Source organism: Callospermophilus lateralis, chromosome 11, assembly GCF_048772815.1.
Source record: "Callospermophilus lateralis isolate mCalLat2 chromosome 11, mCalLat2.hap1, whole genome shotgun sequence".
Classification (NCBI taxonomy): Eukaryota; Metazoa; Chordata; class Mammalia; order Rodentia; family Sciuridae; genus Callospermophilus; species Callospermophilus lateralis.
Window position 1 is genome coordinate 43,378,047 of NC_135315.1, and position 19,622 is coordinate 43,397,668.

Here is a 19,622-nt window from a genome sequence, read left to right on the forward strand (position 1 = left end):
CTCTGGTAAAATCTTTCAACACCCACATCTGCTTTTCACCTTCAAATCTTGTGCTCTCCTGTCCTGTTCTTCTTAAGATTGTGGATTTGTCTTGTAAACAAATTCCCTTTGCTGTAACTTTTGACAAAGTTTGAATCTTCTTCCCCCCCCCCGCCCCCGCAGTGCTGGGGATCAACCCCAGGGTCTCACCCATGCCAGGCAAGTGCTCCACCACTGAGCCGCACCCCCAGCTGTCTTCTATTTTTCTGTAGCTGCAGCATCTCTGGTAGCCTCATTTCCAATCCTTGTGTTTGCTTCCCCCCAAAGATTTGTTAATTTGCTTTATTTTTAGAACCAAATTCTGGCTTTCTTGATTCTGGGTTTAATTTCTGCACATCTTTCTTTCTTTAGGTTTATCTTGCTATTCTAATTCCTTTCTTTGTACTGGGGATTGAATCCATTGGGTGCTTTACCACTAAACATCACTCCCAGTCTTTATTTTTTATTTTGGGACAGGGTCTCACTAAAATGCCAAAGCTAGCTTCAAACTTGGGATCCTCCTCTCTCAGCCTCCTGAGTAGCTGGGATTCTGAGGTGTGCACCACCATGCCCAGCACAGTAAGTTAATTTCTAAACATACAGGGGAATTTTATCTAGCTTTGCTGTTGCTGTGACTCATTAACCTGACTAGAACAACTTAGGAGGAAAAGTTTATTCGGGATTCCTGGTTTCAGAGGTCTCATTTACTCTGGGCCCAAAGTGAGGCAGCAGCGGAAGAAAGCTGCTCAGCTCCTGACAGGGTCAGGAAGCAGAGCCGAGAGACCCGCAAGGCAGATGCACCCCTCCAGGGCACACGCCCAGAGACCCACTTCTAGTCAGTCCATTTAAACTAGGATGGACTGATTAGGTTCCAGCTCCCATAATAAAATATTTTACCTCTGAATATTCCTGAATTAACAGGCACTTTTGGGAACACCTCATATCCAAACCATAACAAGATGTTAACTTCTAGTTCACTTTACTTTGTTGTTGTTGCTACCAGGGATTGAACCCCAAGGCCCTTAAAGACTGAGCCACATCCCCAGCCCAAAAAGTTTTTAAATTTGAGACAGGGTCTCGCTAAGTCGCTTATGGCCTTGCTAAATTGCTGAAGCTGGTCTCAAACTTGCAATGCTCCTGCCTCATGCCTTATAGGCGTGTGCCATCATGCCTGGCTCTAGTTAACTTTTATTCTACTTTCTTAGCAAGCAAGCAGCAGTTTTATTGCAAAAGTGCCTGTAACAGACATCTGTGAAGAGAAGGGGCCTGGGAGCTAGAAGTCACTCTAGTTTTTAATGTTGGTTTCTCACCTGACTGGTACTGTGTTTGGAGTGTGAGCCACATGATGACCCTTTGACATTTGTTGAGGTTGATTTCACTGTCCAGTGTGTGGTCAATTTTTCAAAAAGTTCCCCAAGTGCTCAAAAAGAATGTGCAATTGTAAGATGTAGTGTTCTACACATGTCCATTATGTCAAAACTTATTGAATGCTTAAATCTTTTATTACATACTCATCTGATGGTTTGGTTAGTTGAGCTATTGGTAATTGTAAAATAGTTAAAATCTCCCATTATGATGTTGGATTACTTATTTTTACATGTAGCTGTCAGTCTTTTTTATATAATTTGAGACTCTGTTATTAGGGGTATACTGATTTAGAATCTTTACATTTTCCTGGAGAGTCAAGTAAACTTATCGTTATGTAGTGATTCTCTCTCTAGTAATGCTTTTGTTTCAGAGCCTTTCCAGGGCCACTGAGTCGTACAACTCCAGGGAGGCCATGCACATTGCAGTTCATGTAAGTGCCATATCCTGGAGTCACATAGTCTGTTTGGTTATTCAGAGTGGCACTGATTTTGTGGCTTATTAGTATTGCTTCACCAGATTTATTTTAGTACCAGCATGATAGATTTTTTCCATCCTTTTTTATATCCTAGGTTGTCTACGTCTCTTGTTATTAGCATATGGCTACATTTCTTTTAAAAGTCCAGTTTATTTGTCTTTTTAAAAAATCTGTTTATCCATATTGTAGTTGGCATCGATCTATTTCTGACTTATTTTGAATATTCTATTTGCCCTGCCTTTTCTTTCCCCTAACCTGTCTTCTTAAGGATTACATTTTTTCATTCTGCCTATTCTTGCTTGGAAGCTGTTATCCTCTGCATACTTCTTAGTAATCTAGACATTTTTAGCATGCACATTAACATATAGAAGTCTAAAGTTAATAAACATTTATTTTCCTGAATTACATAAGGGCCTTACAATGTTAAGCCTATCACTCCCTATCTGCTACTTTAATTTTACCTTTTATTGAACCCCATAAAACTTATCTAACAGTCACTTTTTGTCGATCCATACATTTATCACTTTCTTTGTTTTACGTTCTTTGATGAATTTTTTTGTGGTATTGGGGGCTGAACCCAGGGGTGCTCTACTGAGCTACATCCCCAATCTGTTATATTTTGATAGGGTCTTGTGAAGTTGTTGAGGCTGGCATCAAACTTGCAATCTTCCTGCTTCAGCCTCCTGAGTCTTATGTGGCTTTTTCCCCACCTCCCACCCCCATACTAGGGCTTGAACTCACTGCCTTGTGCATTCCAGGGCTCTACCACTGAGCCACATCCCTTCTTTGATGTATTTCCAACTTTCTACATTAGATCATTTCCCTTTTGAAGGGGCAAACTCAAGATTTTTTTTTTTTTCTTTCTAAAACCATCCTTGAGCTTTTATCTAATTTTATCTTGGAAAGTGCTATGACAAATAAATCCTTTGCTGGGGTGGGAAGATTCTTGGGAAGCCAGAATAGTAGGAGGCTCAAGTACTGATGGAAGTCCTGACCTGAGGGCTCTGCTCATTTGCTTAAGAGAAGTGGAAGCTAGTGGCCCTCTAGCCTACTCTAAGGCTGGGCTCAACGGAGCCTCACTGCACCCCCTTGTAGGCACCCCAGATCTGGAAAAAGGGGAAGCCCTTTGTAGAAGCCAGTGAGGACGGGAAGGATCAAATATCCTGCAGAAGAGCTAAAGTAGGAAAGCACTGAGCACTCCTGCTGTTTTTTCACTTTGAGTAACATAAGCCACCTGGTTGCTATCACTGTAGTTAAGTAAACACTTCTTAGATCAAAACGCCAACTTATTCTCATTTAGCAAAGTGTTTTATTCAAAAGCTTCTCAGCACCATCTAGTTGTCAGAAAGAATGAATATCACCTTTTCCTGCCCACCCAACCCCCAACTCAGAGGCAGAGGCTAAACCATTTGGCTGGAGCTCCCCCTAATGATGGGAGCTGAGATCATGATAGGTACTGGTTGTTCCTCACCCACTTTCTCCAGGCCTCTGGTTAACCTGACTCAAGCAGAGCTGCGCCCCCACAGTTCAGAATATCAGGAAGGAATCATGTCGGACCTGATCAACCTCCCATTCTTGAGCTATCAGAGGCACATAAAATCACCTTGAAGAAACTGAATTCAGTGACTGCCATCTAGGAAGGACAGCGATCTGTGAGGCAGCATGCAGTTTAGAGAGCTCAGATCTTAGGTGACCCTCCCCCACTCTACGCTAGGATCAAGGAGCATTAGGTCCTTTTTCTCTCCGTACACCTCAGTTGCTCATCCTCTCCTGATCTCCTGTCTTATTACAACAGACACTGAAGGCTTTTTTTTCTTCCAGCACCAGAGACTGAATCCAGGACCTGCCTCATGCTGAGCAAGCGCTCTGCCATTGAGCTACATCCCAGCCCCACCGAAGACCTTTTTGACAGAGTTAAGACAATTACATCTGATTAAAATGCTAAGAGATCCTGAGCTGTTGGAGATGAGGAGTAGATAATATGACCTGATCTTTCCCTTTTTTTTTTCTTTATGAATATTTTGTTTCAGCATAAAGCACACTTCCCGAAGAGGTTCCTGGAGGAGACTGGAAATCCAAGAGTCTGTGTCCTGTGGGAATACACAGTCACCTGTGTAACTTTGGCTTCAGTCCCTGGATCTGTCCTTTGCAGCTACTGCCGGTCCCAAGGGAGGAGGAAAAAACCAAGGCTGTATCACTCAGCCAAGGCCCCCATGGGGTCCCACGCCGGCAGGATGATGGGCTCCTGCTCTAGCACAGCCAGCACCTCTTCAGGGACGTGCTTCCTGTCCACCACCACCTCATAGACATACTCAGAGAACCACTCATCGGTCATGCACAGGTAACCTGGAGAAGAGAACAGACTCATGAGTCCAGAGAGTGGGACAAAGAGCAGAAACACTTTGGTACCACAAAGACACCTCTTCCAAAATACTATATGTTTTTCAGCTTTCCCATCTGCAATCTTTATTCAAAAGCTTCTCAGCACCATCTAAATCTCATTAGCAATTTGTGAAGCACACATAATAGCCATGGCTGTTTACTAATTAGAAACGGAGGCTCAGGGGAACTCAATCATGTGCCCAGGTCACACGGGTGAGGTAGGGGCCTTGGACCTTGGGCTGTGACACTCACTGCTCAGCTGCCTTGCTGATGGTGAGCTGCTGTCCTGAAGGCTGGGAGGGAGGTGGAAAAGCATCTTGTTCACACAGGAGGTGGCACCTCAGTTCCTGCCTGCCCTCTCAGCATCACTGGTTGTGCTCTGATCACATACTCCTAGAGCAGCCAAATAAGCTGCTCCTGGCATCCAGATGGGCCACGTTCCCCCAGGCAGCCATTCTTTTGCAGATGATAGGGTGTGGGTCAAGTGATCACCAGTCCTTGCTTTTGTGGGAAGAAATCTGTTGTGAGAACGAGGCAGCGCTCACAGACTCAGGACAGCTGTTGATCCTGCCCTCCTGCCTAGGATTTATGAATCTCTCCCGGGGGCAGCACTTTACAGAGGTTCCCATACTAACCACCCAAGTTGAGAACTCACCTGAGAGAAAGTGCTATCATCAGGTACCTGTCCTAGCAACCTGCCTCTTCCCATTAGGAAGATTAACCTGTATCTCAGGCTCCATTAGGACAACACAATGTCCTCCCAGAACATACTTCCGACAAACTTGCTTCAGAAAAATGCTTTGCCTACACCATTGCTAACGTGAAGAGCAAAATTAATGTGAGAATAAAGTATATATATTGAAAACAAGACAGGGCTACTGGGCCAGGGAGGGAATTACAGAGCCCCCCAAATATGTACTTCGTCAGAAGCAAGTACACACACATCAAAGGACCCACAGGAGCTAGAAATCATCACTGTTGTCACCACCACCACCACCACCACAATCACCCTATATCTGGCACCTCTCTATAGTAGACACTTTAGAGCCATTAGAACCATTTGTATTTCTCTAAAGTGTTTGTATAAAATCCTGGGTCTGTGCTATTCATTTCCTACTACACAGGACCAAGAGAAAAGACACGAATGTCTCTCCCAGGAGAAGTGTAGCAATTCTCAAACTTCTTGGCCTCAGACCCCTTTATACTCTTAAAATTAAGGACTCCAGGGCTGGGATTGTGGCTCAGCAGTAGAGCGCTCGCCTAGCAAGGGTGGGACCGGTTTCGATCCTCAGCACCACATAAAAATAAAGGTATTGTGTTATGTCCATCTACACCTAAAAAATAAATATTGAAAAAAAAATTAAGGACCCCAAAAACTTACTTTGTGAGTTGTTTCTATTGATATTTATCATGTCAGAAATTAGAAGAGTGAAAAAATTAATTCATTAAAAAAAATACTTTTAAACTATTAATATAAATAATTTTTAGAAAAAAAAAAATCACATTCCCTGAACAAAAACATACTTTTGGGAACTGTTGCTCTTAAATCTGGTAAGGTCATCTAGGTCCACTTCCCAGTTCATTTTTTTTTTTTTTTTTAAATTAAAAACCTCTGACACAAGTCAAAGTTAGCTCATCCTGACTAGCACATGTATTCACCCTTAAGAGAAAATGCCCCGAAGAAGCGCTCAAGGGGCCAGGGGGTTGAGACACAGCTCAGTGGCAAAGCACTTGGCCCTAGTGTGAGGCCTTGGGTTTCCATTCCAAGCACCTCAATAAAGAAAAGAGAAAGATCCAGGCGGGTGCTGCAACCTGTAATCTCAGCGCCTTGGGAGGCTGAGGCAGGAGGGAGGCTCATGAATTCAAAGCTAGCCTCAGCAAAAGCGAGGTCCTAAGCAACTTAGTGAGATCCTGTCTCTAAGTGAAATACAAAATAGGACTGGGGATGTGACTCAAGTTGAGTGCCCCTGAGTTCAATCCCCAGTACCAAAAAAAAAAAAAAAAAAAGAAAAGAAAAAGAAAAACTGCTCAATGGCTCTGACCAAGTCTTAGGGAATACATCCTTATTCCTGCTGAGCAGCCTCCTTATGTAGTGCTCTTTCTCTCAACAGGTAAGACAGGAAGTCTGAGAGAAATGCTTGTCATTTGTCCTGATTATATACCCAAAGTCCCTGGCATTGCTGGTATCAGTCAGTCAGAATCTTAATATCACCTCTATCAGTGCCAAGCAGTTCTAGCAACCAACGTTTTGTCAGATGAAGGGCCAATCTGACTTTTTGTTGCATCCTCAGCATCTCCCTTCTCAAAAGGGGCTGTGAGTGAGCAAGAGACCAGAATGTGCAATACCACTCCATACCATCTGACACATCGGCCATCCCTCCTCTTATGGCACTGCAGGCTAAACACATTTTAGAGTAGCTCTGGGCAGTGAGGAAGGTAAGGGACAGGCAGATTCATGTAATAAAGTTCTGTGTCTTTATAACAATACTATCATCATAAGATCAAATGAATCTTCAAGAATACCCAGAGAAAATGGACAATAAGTACATCTACACTATCTTGTTCCAAAGCAGATCAGATTAAGTCCTCACAAATTAAAACTCCTATCATTTGTAATCCACCCTTTTAATGTCCCTGCCAAGAGGACCTGCCTTGATTAGTGTCTCTCTTCAGGATATGAGTTCTTTGGGGGCCCACAAAACCCTCACAGTCTAGGTGGCTGCTAAGTAATTGCACCCTGAGTAGATAATGGACTGTGGCTGCTGTAACTGTTGACACTGTGTGTCTCTGAGTTTGACTGAGAAGATTAAGATCGATGTGTCTGAAAGCCAGGAATGCTGTGGAAGAGCAGCAGACCAGCTGATCAGGCAGGGCGCTGGTGGTCATTCTGCTTTCAGAAAGGCTGCAGCCCCAGTCCTTGAGCTCTCTAGCCATTAGAAACAGGCACTCCACAAGGAAGAAGGAAAAGAAAGCAAAATGGGAGACCCCAGGTTAACATTTAGGAAAACAAATAAATAATGGATAAAGAAGGTTAACTTCAGGCGCTGGGGTTGTGGCTCAGTGGCAGAGAAATTGCCTAGCATGGGTGAGGCACTGGGTTCGATCCTCAGCACCACATAAAAATAAGCAAATAAAATAAAGCCATTCTGTCCATCTACAACTACAAATAAATAAATAAATAAATATTTTTTTTTTTTTTTAAAAAAAGGTCAACTTCAGAAACTAAGGTGAAATTAGGGACTGGGGCTGTAGCTCAGTGACAAAGTGCTTGCCTCAAAGGTGTAAGGCCCTGGGTTTGATACTCAGCACCAATCAATAAATAAAGATATTGTGTCCATCTACAACTAAAAAAATTAATAAAAAAGAAACTAACGTGAAATTAAATTGTATTTAAACTTCAATGTCTTATTACATGCAATAAGAAAGAAATAAAATAAGTGAGCAATCTTTCAAAGAAACTAGCAATGTTTTTGTATTTTATAAGAGAAAGAGGAGGATCCATCTATAAAGGTTAGAAAACAGTGTCTGTGGATAAAGCTGTGGACTGGTGAGTGCACTAAGAAGAGATCCAAAGGACTCACTTAAGGCAAGGAAGAGTTTACCCAGGAAAGTTTTTTGAAATTCTGCCAGGGACCAGAGATTTAAACCTCTTAGATTAGCCAGCTGTCGTGGTGCACACCTGTAGTGGCACCTCCTTCTCCACAGAAAATCTTAACTAAGCTTCTCCAGAAATCTTCACCATAATTGATTTTAGGACTACCAGCAAAAGAGTCTCTACAAAAGAGTTCAATGTAGGTAAACTTCCTATTTTTCTGTTGCTCTGTTTTACTTGGTGACTGGCCTGGAAGAAATCAGCACTCCAGGTGCTGAATTCCCCTTTACTAGTTTTTCACAAGCATTTATCCAGTATAGTAGTTTGTAGAAGTGTGTTTGCAAATGCAAAATGTTATAAAAAAGACAGGTCCTTTAAACGGCCTCTGGCTTTGAGCTGGAGCTTCACAGAGATGTCTACTTTCTTTCTTTCTTTTTTTTTTTTTAAGAGAGAGAGAAAGGTAGAGAGAGGCAGAGAGAGAGAGAATTTTTTTAATATTTATTTTCAGTTATCAGCGGGCACAACATCTTTGTTTGTATGTGGTGCTGAGGATCGAACCCGGGCCGCACGCATGCCAGGCAAGCGTGCTACCGCTTGAGCCACATCCCCAGCCCCAGAGATGTCTACTTTCTAAAATAAAAGAAGTTACCAACTGGGCTCCATGGTAACAGCTGGCAGAGGGAGGAAAGAAAGAAAGTGAAGAAGCTCTCCCTTCTAAGGTGCTGTCCTTGAAGGGTTAAATTGCCCAGAAGAGTGAAAGAAAAAGCTACTTTTATATGAACTTCTGAGCCCCTTCCCTTACATGCTGGGTATAAAGATCTGAAACTACCTGAACTCCCGGTTCAGAGGATTTATTGATTACAGTGAAAGCTGTGTCTTCTGAACATGGCTGCAGCCAAATAAAACTGCTTCCTGCTATCTTCAGTGCCCTGCCTCCTCTGTCCCCTACAACACACCAGTAATCCCAATGACTCACCGAGGCTGAAGTAGGAGGATCACAAGTTTGAGGTCTTGGCAACTTAGCAAGACCCTGTCTCAAAATAAAAAGTAAAAAGGCCTGGAGATGTAGATTGGTGGTAGAGCACCCTTGGGTTTGATCCCTAGTTTCCCACCAAAAACCCCACAAAAACCCCTCAGACTAAATTAAGGTGACAAATAATTTATAAATTTCATTTATGAATATATTAATTGGAAATATTTTACATTTTCTGTTGACTTTGTGAAGTATTTCACTTCACTAACAAACTATTATCTTGCTATTTTAAAAAAGGGCAACATGGGGCTGGGGATGTGGCTCAAGCGATAGCGCGCTCGCCTGGCATGCGTGCGGCCCAGGGTTCGATCCTCAGCACCACATACAAACAAAGATGTTGTGTCTGCCAAAAACTAAAATAAATAAATTAATTAATTAAAAAAAAAAGGGCAACAAAACCAAGTTATCTGTTCTGGTGGATCTGTCCAGCAGCATGGCCTTACTTCATTAAGTCACTGCCAATCCTTCCTCATGGCCCTAACTCAAGGCTGAAGTAAGGGTCTCAGAAAGGAAAACAAGGCAACCTCACTGGCAATTGTCTCACTTTTTTTTTTTTTTTTTTTTTTGCGGTACTGGGACTTGAACTCAGAGATATTGAAAGCAGGAGATAGAAACATGTATGTTAGCAGACAGGATTAAGGGCCACTCTTACTAGACTTGGTGCAGTGGTGCAAGCCTGTAATCTCAGCAAAACAGGAGGCTGAGGCAGGAGGACTGCAAACTTGAAGCCAGCCTCAGCAATTTAACAAGGCCCTGAGCAACTTAGCAAGACCCTGTCTCAAAATAAAACATGAAATCAGCTGGCGATGTGGCTCAGTGGTTAAACGCCTCTGGGTTTAATACCTGGTAGCTCCCCCATCTACCCAACTCCTGCCAAAAAAAAAAAAAAAAAGGAGTTTACTAGTGAGCTTGTGACCAGAGACTCCACTGGAGTCTGATGGTTTGGGCCAGAACCCTAAGCCAATCCCTAAGGTGAAGTGGTACATGATCAACACCCAAAATGGACAGGAAGCACCATGGACACCAGGTGCCCTGATGTGATTGGACTCAAAAACCTACTGCTTTTAAAATTTCTAGCTTATGATCTTCAAGGCCACCTAACTCACCTTTAACATAAACCCCTAGACAATAGCCACCCCTCAGAAACCCTCCTTAGGATGACTCCTCCCTTTGCAAGAGCTCTGCTGTCTATTACTTTAATAAATCCTGTTACTTTTGCTCTCACCCTTTGTGCCATGGATCTCATTTGAATTCATGAGACAAAGAACCACAAGTCCTCCTGCTTCATATCCTACCATGGAGCCATATCCCTGGCCCTTTTAATTTTTTATTTTGGGACAGGGTTTCACTAAGTTGTTCAGGCTGCCCTAAAATTTTGAATTCTCCTGTCTCAGCCTTCCCAGTTGCTGGGATTACGGGCATGTCCCACCATGTGCAGCACCAATTAAAATTTTAGGGTTAAGTAAATGGGTACTATTTTTGTAATTAACTCTTCCTCCACATTAAAAATATTTTTTTGTATGCTATCTATAATTTTCTTTTATAAAGTGCCTGAGATCTCTCCCCCTTTTTAATTGAAGAGTTTGCTTTTTCAGTGATCAGTAAGAGCACACTATATATTTATATTGGCTAAACATTTTTTCCTACTGTATAATCTGCCTTCTAATTTAGTTTACATTTTCTAGCCTACTAAGGGTTATTGTTTTTATGAAGTCATATTTATCAGTTTTCTTTTTTTGGTTTACAACTTTGATTTAATGCTTACAATTTTTCTACTATTATTATGAAAATATAAGAAAAAAAGTAGTAAAAAAATCATAAAAAAGTCTTTTTTTTTTTTTTTTTGGTGGCAGGGATGTAAGGGGATGTGTGGTTTCCTGGGTCTGAACCCAGAGGTCTTCTACCACTGAGCCACACCCCCAGCCCTTTTTATTTTGATATAGGGTCTCACTAAGTTGCCAAGGCTGGCCTCAAATTTGTGATTCTCCTGTATCAGCCTCCCAAGTCATTGAAAATACAGGCATATGCCACGAAGACTGGTGAAATATAGTCTCAATAAAAAACCCCACAGGCTCACTAAGGCCTTGGCATTGTCTAGTCCCCACCTATGACCACAGACAATTTCAATATAAAATTAAATGCCACTGGGCGTGGTGGTGCACACCTGTAATCCCAGCTGAGGCAGGAGAATCATGAATTCAAAGCCAGCCTCTGAAAAAGTGAGGCGCTAAGCAACTCAGTGAGTCTTTACAATATGTGCAATAACAGCTGTACATACTCAGCACTTAACTGGGCAAGGCACTATTTAAACACTGTACCCGTATTAACTCACTGCAATATTGTTTGTAATAGTAAAAGATCAGAAACAACCCAATAGTAAGGGAACTAGTTAGATAAACTGTGGTATATACAGACAATGGAAGACAATGAAGTTTACTGATGTGGAAATATACTGATAAGGAGATGCCTTCAAGACACACTGTTAAAAGAAGTGAGAAAAAAAATGCAGAGCAGGATAGAAAGTATGTTATCCCTGTGGAAGAAATAACACAATATAGGGCTGGGGATGTGGCTCAGTGGTTGAGTGCCCCTGAGTTCAATCTCCAATATCTATTTTTTTTTTTTAAATTATGTGCCAATGCCATTTCTAGGACAATGTCCTATAGTTACAAAGTTCTTGCATGCACACAAGATGTATCCATGTGCAATGACAGCTGTACGTCTTCAGCACTTAAATGGGCCCGACACTGTTTAAACATTGTACACATAATAACTCAATGCAATATTGTTTGTAATAGTAAAAGACCAGAAATAACCCAATAGTAAGGGAACTGGTTAGATAAACTGTGGTATATACAGACAATGGAAGACAAAGAATCGTACTAATGTGAAAATATACTGATAAGGAGATGCCTCCAAGACATACTGTTAAATGAAGTGAGAAAAAAAAAAATGCAGAGCAGGGTAGAAAGTATCCTACCCCCATGGAAGAAAAGAAAGCAATAATACATTTTAAAATATATTTACACTTACAAAAAAAGGAAAGATACACCAGAAACTAACAGAAATGGTAACCTTAAAGAAGGGGTGGGGAAATGGAAAGGAGAGTGACAGAGAGAAAAAAGATTCCCCTCTATAAACTTTGTTATTTTGATTTTAGAACAATGTAATTGTATTAGCTATTAAAATAATTATACTTCAGGAAACAAAATAAAAAACACACACATTAAAAAAGAAAAAAAAAAAAAAACCCTGTAGGGAGCTTTCATTTCACAATGCAATGTCACATATACCACCCCTGCTTTGAATTTAATTCTCACAATAATACTCTAAGGCAGGCATGGTGGGTTTTAGTTGTCTAAAATCACACAGCTAGTAAGCAAAGCCCATATCAACCCAGGTCTTAATTTTCAATTTAGAATCTTTACAGGGCTCAGATTCCTCCAACAGAGCTCTCAGCCTTGTCAGGTAGTTATGGCTGCGGTGACAGCATTTAATCTAGCATAAACACTAACAGTTTGGAACCAACCTGATCTGCTCACAAATCACAAAACAATAGCCAGAAACCCAGTTTCTATAGGGTCTGTTTATAAGTATTCGTCTTTAAATCAGAGATGCCATGTGTTTTAAGTGTGTGCATTTAGAAGGACGGATAACAGGATGACCAGAGGAAGGGAACCAAAACAACCACTTCCAATTATGACTGCCATTTGGACAGTGATCTCAGAGGAGGCTTCTTCCTCCAGAGTAAACACAGGAGTCTGGCTCGGGGGTGAGGACACATTAATGTTCTCCAACCTTTTGCTGATAAAAAGAGGAGATATCCATAGAGCCGGATATTACTGGTGGCCCCTCTCAGAAACAAAGGCTAGAGAAGGTCCTATCTGCCTGGTAAAGACATCAGAAAAAACACGGAGTGGAAAATGCAGTAGGGAAAATGGGCTGTTTGGTCTGTGTTTTGCATTTTTAAAAATCATCCACAACAAAGTTCAATCAGCAGAAGTGTACCCGTCCTGAGAAGTGCACCCTACTAAGGAGCCCAGAAGAAGCCTGTTCATCACAGGGCTGGTTTCTTCTTTGTTCTCTGGACAGTGAACTTGAGTCAGACAAATGTGAGAGCTCACACGACTCAGCCAGGCTCTCTGACATTGGACAGGGTGAGAAAAGCACAAATTCAGATGTCATCCAAGGGTCTTCTTTCCCACCAAAACTCAATGACTTCTCTCTGACCCCCAAACTACCACTACTCCTATTTGTTTCAGGCAAAGCCTGCTTTTTGGTCATTATTCAAAAGCTCCATGGATGGCAGGCCATATTATTTCTTTTTCTTGTCTTTTTTGTACTAAGGATTGAGCCCTGGAGTGTTTAACCACTGAGCCACATCCCTTTTTTATATTTTATTTAGAGAGAGGGTCTCTCTGAGTTGTTAAGTGCCAAGCTAAGTTGCTGAGGCTGGCTTTGAACTTGCGATCCTCCTGTCTCAGCTTCCCAAGCCACTGCGATTATAGGCATGCCACATTATTTCTTGGCCTTACTTCTTTGGTCTATCTAAAGCATGTTCCAAATGCCAAGACTGCCCTTTTCTGCTATCATATTTCTGGCTGGCCTTCCCTCACCCTTTTCCAAAAAACATCACAGCCCTTCCAGGAAGCCCTAACCTTTCTAATGCTGATTCACCCTTGAAGAACTCGTAGGTTCCAGTCACTCACTCTCTCCCTGCAGTTCATCCCCTATTACTCTACACCTATGCCTGCTGCTTATGTTTCACATACATGGATCAAGATTAAAGCTTCAATGGTCCCCTCCTCAATTTCCCCTGATCCTGCTTTACTTGGCATTTGAAGGAATTTAGTACTAAAATGCTGCTGATGTGGCATAACAGGACATGGGCTTGCACCCCCATCCCTCCCAAAGCTTCCTAAACCACTTTCTAATCCAATCCCAAAGCCCTTTTCCCTTGACTCAGTTTCTTTCTGTTCCAGCACTCTCCACATTTTTCCTGACACCACCAAGTCTCCTGGCTTCTAAGGTGCTCTCTCCATCCCTCACCCTTCCAAAAACCTTAGCTTCAATGTCTTTCTACTTTTCTCCCCACTGAGGGGCCCTCCCTGGTTCTTCTTCTTTCTCTGACATTTGCCTTCTTGGAGAAATCATCCTCTTCTTTGCTTTTCTCGGTCTATTTATCCTATATCTTACAGTCTGAGGAGCACACCATGAATGCCACTTCTGTCACATCACAGCCCTCTTCAAATTTCCTTCCCATGTCCCAAGGGATTAAGTATAAACTCCTCTGAGGGCCAAAGACATTCATTCCACCACGGCCTGTGCACGCTTCCCTGCATCCCATCAATAAATATGAGCCGATGCTACTGCTAATGGTTTTTCCTCAGCATCAGGTTTATTCACCTCTACTACTTTCTCTCACGAAACTAAGTACACACTACAGGGTATCAGGATATGCATCCAGTGAGTGGTGATATAGCACAACAGTCACAATGGCACCTGACTCCTAGAGATCTGAAGCTGGAACCATAGGACAAGTTAGAAAGCCTTCCTCTAGATGGGAAAGGTGAGGGGGCCTGACATTCTTGTTCTCTTGCTTTCATTAGTCTATGGCTAATAGTAACAACAATAGCAATGTTAGCTAATATTTTTTAGTACTTCTTATGTGCCTGGCATACTCACCACAATCCTCTGAAGTAAATAGAATTATTATCCCTGTTTTATAAATGAGAAAGCTGATAGATTAAAGACCATGACCAAAATTATATAGCCAATATGGGATAGGAGGGATGCATTCCCAGTCACAGGTACTTTTTTTTAGCTTGAGGCATGTGGGCTACTTGGTTAATAAAGATAGACGATGAAAAATCCATTTCAAAGAACTCAGTTATCCAGGTTTAATGGTAGTAGCACTTTCCCTAAACCTGGAGGGACATGAAAACTCTCCAAGGCAACATAACAAATGTGTATATTGCTCCTTTACAGGATATTAAAATCTCTGTTTTCAGTTCATACTTGTTTCAGGAAGTTCAGCTCAACATTGCTTATAATTTATATTACTTGCCCTTGAAGCCAGAAGGGAACCTCAAGCAGATCAGCAAATGATTATCTTTCATATGCCATATATACTTGTGTGTGTGTGTGTGTGTGTGTGTGTGTGGTGGTGGGGGGTACTGGGGATTAAACCCAGGAGTGCTCTACCATTGAGATACATCCCCAGTCCTTTAAAATTTCATTTTGAAACAGGGTCTTGCTAAGTTATCCAGGTTGACCTCAAATTCATGAACCTCCTGCCTTAGCTCTGGAGTCACTGGGTCACAGGCTTGCAAAACTGCACCTGCAAGTCATATACACTCTTAGGGATGCGGCAAGTTCTGAATTCCAATTCGATCCCTGACCCTGCACAACCTAAATAAGCCAAAACCTCTCGATATGTTTCAAGTCTCCTCACATAAAGCATGGATATAACCACCTGCATTCACATCTTGATGATCTTGATGCCATGCAGAAAAATAAATACAATTACATTAACAAACTTTATCTTCTTATAAAGATATAATGGTATGTCTTGAGTACCTTGGATAGAAATAAAGAATATTCATTTAACTCTTTAGACTTGTGTGAGAAAAGACGGCGCATCCCTGTAATCCCAGTGACTCAGGGAGACTAAGGCAGGAGGATCACAAATCTGAGACCAGCCTGGGCAACTTAGTGAAACTCTGTCTCAAAATTAAAAATAAAAAGGGCTGGTCTGGGCACAGTGGTGAATACCTGTAATCCAAGCAGCTCAAGATTACAAGTTCAAAGTTGTAATGAGTTCAAAGCCAGCCCCGACAACTTATTGAGGCATTTAGCAACTTGGCCAGAGCCTGTATCTAAATAAAATGTTAAAAAAGGGCTGGGGATGTGGCTCAGTGGTTAAGTACCCCTGGGTGTAATCCTCAGTACCAAAAGGAAAAAAAAAAAATGGACTGGGGTTGTAGCTCAGTGGTAAAGTCCCCCTGGTTCAATCCCCAGTATGGAAAAAAGGAAAAAAAAAAAAAAAAAGAAAAACCAAAGATTTGTCTGACAGTCTACAGTCTGAAAAATGCTTTTACACATCTGATGCCATTTGATTGCTACAGAGAGACAAAATGTAGGATTTCATAAGGAAATAGTAACTATCCATGTTACTAATAGAGAAATGTGAAACTAAGGTTAAATTACTATTCAGGATCTATGATCAAGAATTAAATATTAATTCTCTCCATAATTTGCCTGGTTTCACAGTGTAAGATTACAGGAAGAATATGGTGAATTTTGTGCTAAGCATTGGGCATACTGTTTCCAAGTGGTAGTTTGTCTGATGAGGCAATTAAAAGCCATATGTTGATTTATTCAGATATAATATGAATTTGCCACATAAGTTTCTTTCTAGATTAATATCTAACATGCCAAAGTCTCTAAACAAAATCATCAAGAGATTCCTTTTTAGGAGTAAGACTGGAAATTTTGCTAAAATGAAATTGGGAACAGAGACACACATTTATAAGATGAAAAATATGAATTAGAAATACTTTCAAGCCAGGTGTGGTGACACACGCCTGTAATCCCAGCAGTTTGGGAGGCTGAGGCAGAAGGAACACAAATTCAAAGCCAGCCTCAGCAAAAGCGAGGTGCTGAGCAACTCAGTGAGATCCTATTTCTAAATACAAAATAGGGCTAGGGATGTGGCTCCATTGTCAAGTGCCCCTGAGTTCAATCCCCGGTACCCCCGACCCCCCAAAAAGAAATAATTTCAAGTGTTTAAGCATCTAAAAGACACAAAAGTAACGTGTTGGGCATAGAAACCAGGGCCTTGAACATGCTAGGTAAGTGTTCTACCACTGAAATACATTCTTAGGCCATAAAATAATTAATTCATTTTGGTTCCAAATGAAAACTAAGATAGAATTTTAAAAAGATAAAGATTTCTCTTTTAATGAACATTACAGAGTTAGAAAATACTATCACAATACTCTCCCTTAAAAGTTCTATTACTCATCATATTGAGAGACTAGACTGAACAAGCATTATGAATTATGTTATGATAATTCCACACTCGGATTCTGCTGTTATCAGGCTTACCACAGGAATATAATCTCAGGACTAATAAACCAATCCCAAAAGAAAAATTTCCTAATAAAACTGGTCATTAGAGAGACCAACAAAGAATCTGTTAACTATTGACAAGTTTGACGTATGTATACTAGAATGTTGAAAAATACTGAAGCTGGGTGATAGGGACATGGGGTGGCCTTCTTAATACTCTTCTGTTTACTTTGAATGTTTGAAATGGACCATGACAGAAAGTTCAGAAACACCAAAAATTTGTTTAAAAGGAGCATGAACAAAACTGGGGAAGTCTTGGGTGACTGCATACAGTTTCTTACTTGCCTAACTCACAATGAGCAAATAATGCTGGACGTAGACCTTCACAAGATGCTTTCTGCTCCTAATTTAGATTCTCAGCCATGAATGCTGGACTATGAGCCTTTTCTCCCAACATCAGATCATCAAATGATGTCTCTACACCCTTTACAGAGTTTTATGTCCCCTTAGAATTTCTAACCCCCCATATCATGAATTAGACTTCTTACTTACAAGTGGACTAGGGGTGACTTGAACAGACAAGGTGAAAGAAAACACAGTTCTATAATTAAGAAAACTGGCTCTGGTGTCAGACTATCTGAGTTACAGCTGTAGCTCTACCACTGATTAGCTAGGGAACCTGCAGGTCATTTTGGCTAAAGATTCTTCTCAGATGAATTTCAGACTAAGAATGAGAAAAATCAATAGTTATTTCCTCTAATTTAAATTCTTAGATTTTTACAAATATTCAACTTTTTCTCTTTTCTTTTTTTGTGGTATTGGGGATTGAACCCAGGGGTGCTTACCACTAAGCCACATTCCTAACCCTTTTTATTTTAAGACAGGGTCTAAGTTACCAAGGTTGACTTCCAACTTTTGATCTTCCTGTTTTAGCTTCCTGAGTTGCTGGGATTACAGGTATGCATGACCATGCCTGGCCTGTATCAACTTTTTAAAATGAAAGATAATGCAAATAAAAAATAAACCCCAAGGTTTGTTCCCTCAACTAACTATGAAATCCATATCTGATAAGGATATAACTAAGGTGCAAGTGCATAGTCAAGGGCTGGGGATATAGCTCAGTTGGTAGAGTGCTTGCCTTGCATACACAAGGCCCTGGGTTCAATCCCCAGTACACCCCCCACCACACATACACACACACACACACACACACACACACACAAACAAAAAAAGCATAATCAAATATCAAGAAGGGGAGAAATGAAAACCTTACTGGCATACATACTTAATAAGCATTCAATTTTCAGTACGCCTGACTATGAATACTTTAATTTACCAACACAAATTAACCAAAATGCTATAGCAAGGCAAGAAGTAATTTCTCCTTTAATGTCCCTCCTAGTCAGAAAAATCTCTCATCATTTTGTGAAACAGATTATTTAACTTACATAAGTCTCTAGGCAGGAAAGGCCATAAGCATGACCAATGGGGATATCCAAGACAGAACTAGGCAGAGAGCAAGGGCAACTTGTTCAGGTATCTCCACTCTATTTACCTCTAGCTTATATTATCAACATTGCTTTTTTCCAGAAATATCAATCTTACCAGGCAGAAACCCCAAAGAGAACAGTAACAAACTGTTAACAATGTTATCTACAGAAACAAAAATCCCAGCATGACAATCTTATGTCATGTCTCCTAAGAGAGGACAAACAGAGGTCCTCCTCAGCTGTGCCAGGCAATGCCCACCAGGATGACAGACAGGAGGGCCCTGCTGGGGTAAACAAACATCACCAACAGAATAACACACTAGGCACTCTCCAAAGGTCAGGCCAAGAGTGCCAATTAAATTAGATCATGTTTTCCTTCCTTCCTTCCTGTTAAATCAGAAAGAACATTACCAAGAAATACATGAGGATAATTTATTTTGGCTTTGAATGAACTATCCCTACCCCCAACCTCAGTTCAACTTTTTATCTTTTGGCTTTGCTCTGTATAATCTCAGGTATTTTTATTCTTTTGGCTTTGCTCTGTATAATCTCAGGTATTTCAGTTATTTAAGAACAACAACAAAATTAATTTAATTTTTACTAGATCAGTGTACATTTCACTAGGAAGGATTAGAGATGAAGTATATGGTCAAGACCCCAGTTCTCTCAACAGAAGAAGCAAAACTTGCATTGAGTAGGAGTAAAGAAATATTGATAAGATAGGTGTGGCGGTATATGTCTGTAATCATAGTGACTTGAGAAGCTAAGGCAGGAGATCGGCAAGATCAAGGCCACCCTCAGCAACTTAGCAAGACCTAAATAATTAAGCAAGACCCTGTCTCAAAGTAAAAAATAAAAAGAGCTCAGGATGTGCATCAGTGGCCCTGGGTTCAATCCTCAGTACCAAATAAACAAACAAAAAAAGTGTAAAGAAAAAGAAAATCAATAAAGTTGCCCAGAATCATCTCTATTACAAAAAACACAGAGCACTTTCCTGACTTTATGAAAGTATTTATCTTCTCTTAAATGAGTATTACTACTATCTATAACCCAATGACTGTTAGAGATGGAAAATACCAAAAAAGCAACTGGACAGATCCAGGCTCATCTAAACAAGCCATAACTTTAGTCCTTTTCCTAGATGCTTACCTATACAATAACAACCCCAATTAGAGGTACCAAATCAGACCA

At 40.9% G+C, this 19,622-nt stretch overlaps 1 protein-coding gene across 1 annotated transcript in view; it reads right to left on the reverse strand.

The window, feature by feature from the left end:
- Positions 1 to 3,147: 3,147 nt before the first annotated feature.
- Positions 3,148 to 19,622, reverse strand: part of Blmh (bleomycin hydrolase) — a 46,565-nt gene continuing 30,090 nt past the window's right edge. The window contains exon 12 of the mRNA XM_076869806.1: positions 3,148 to 4,207. Within this exon, the coding sequence (XP_076725921.1) occupies positions 4,056 to 4,207 (152 nt within the window). The 3' untranslated portion in view covers positions 3,148 to 4,055. The remainder of the gene's footprint in view (positions 4,208 to 19,622) is intronic.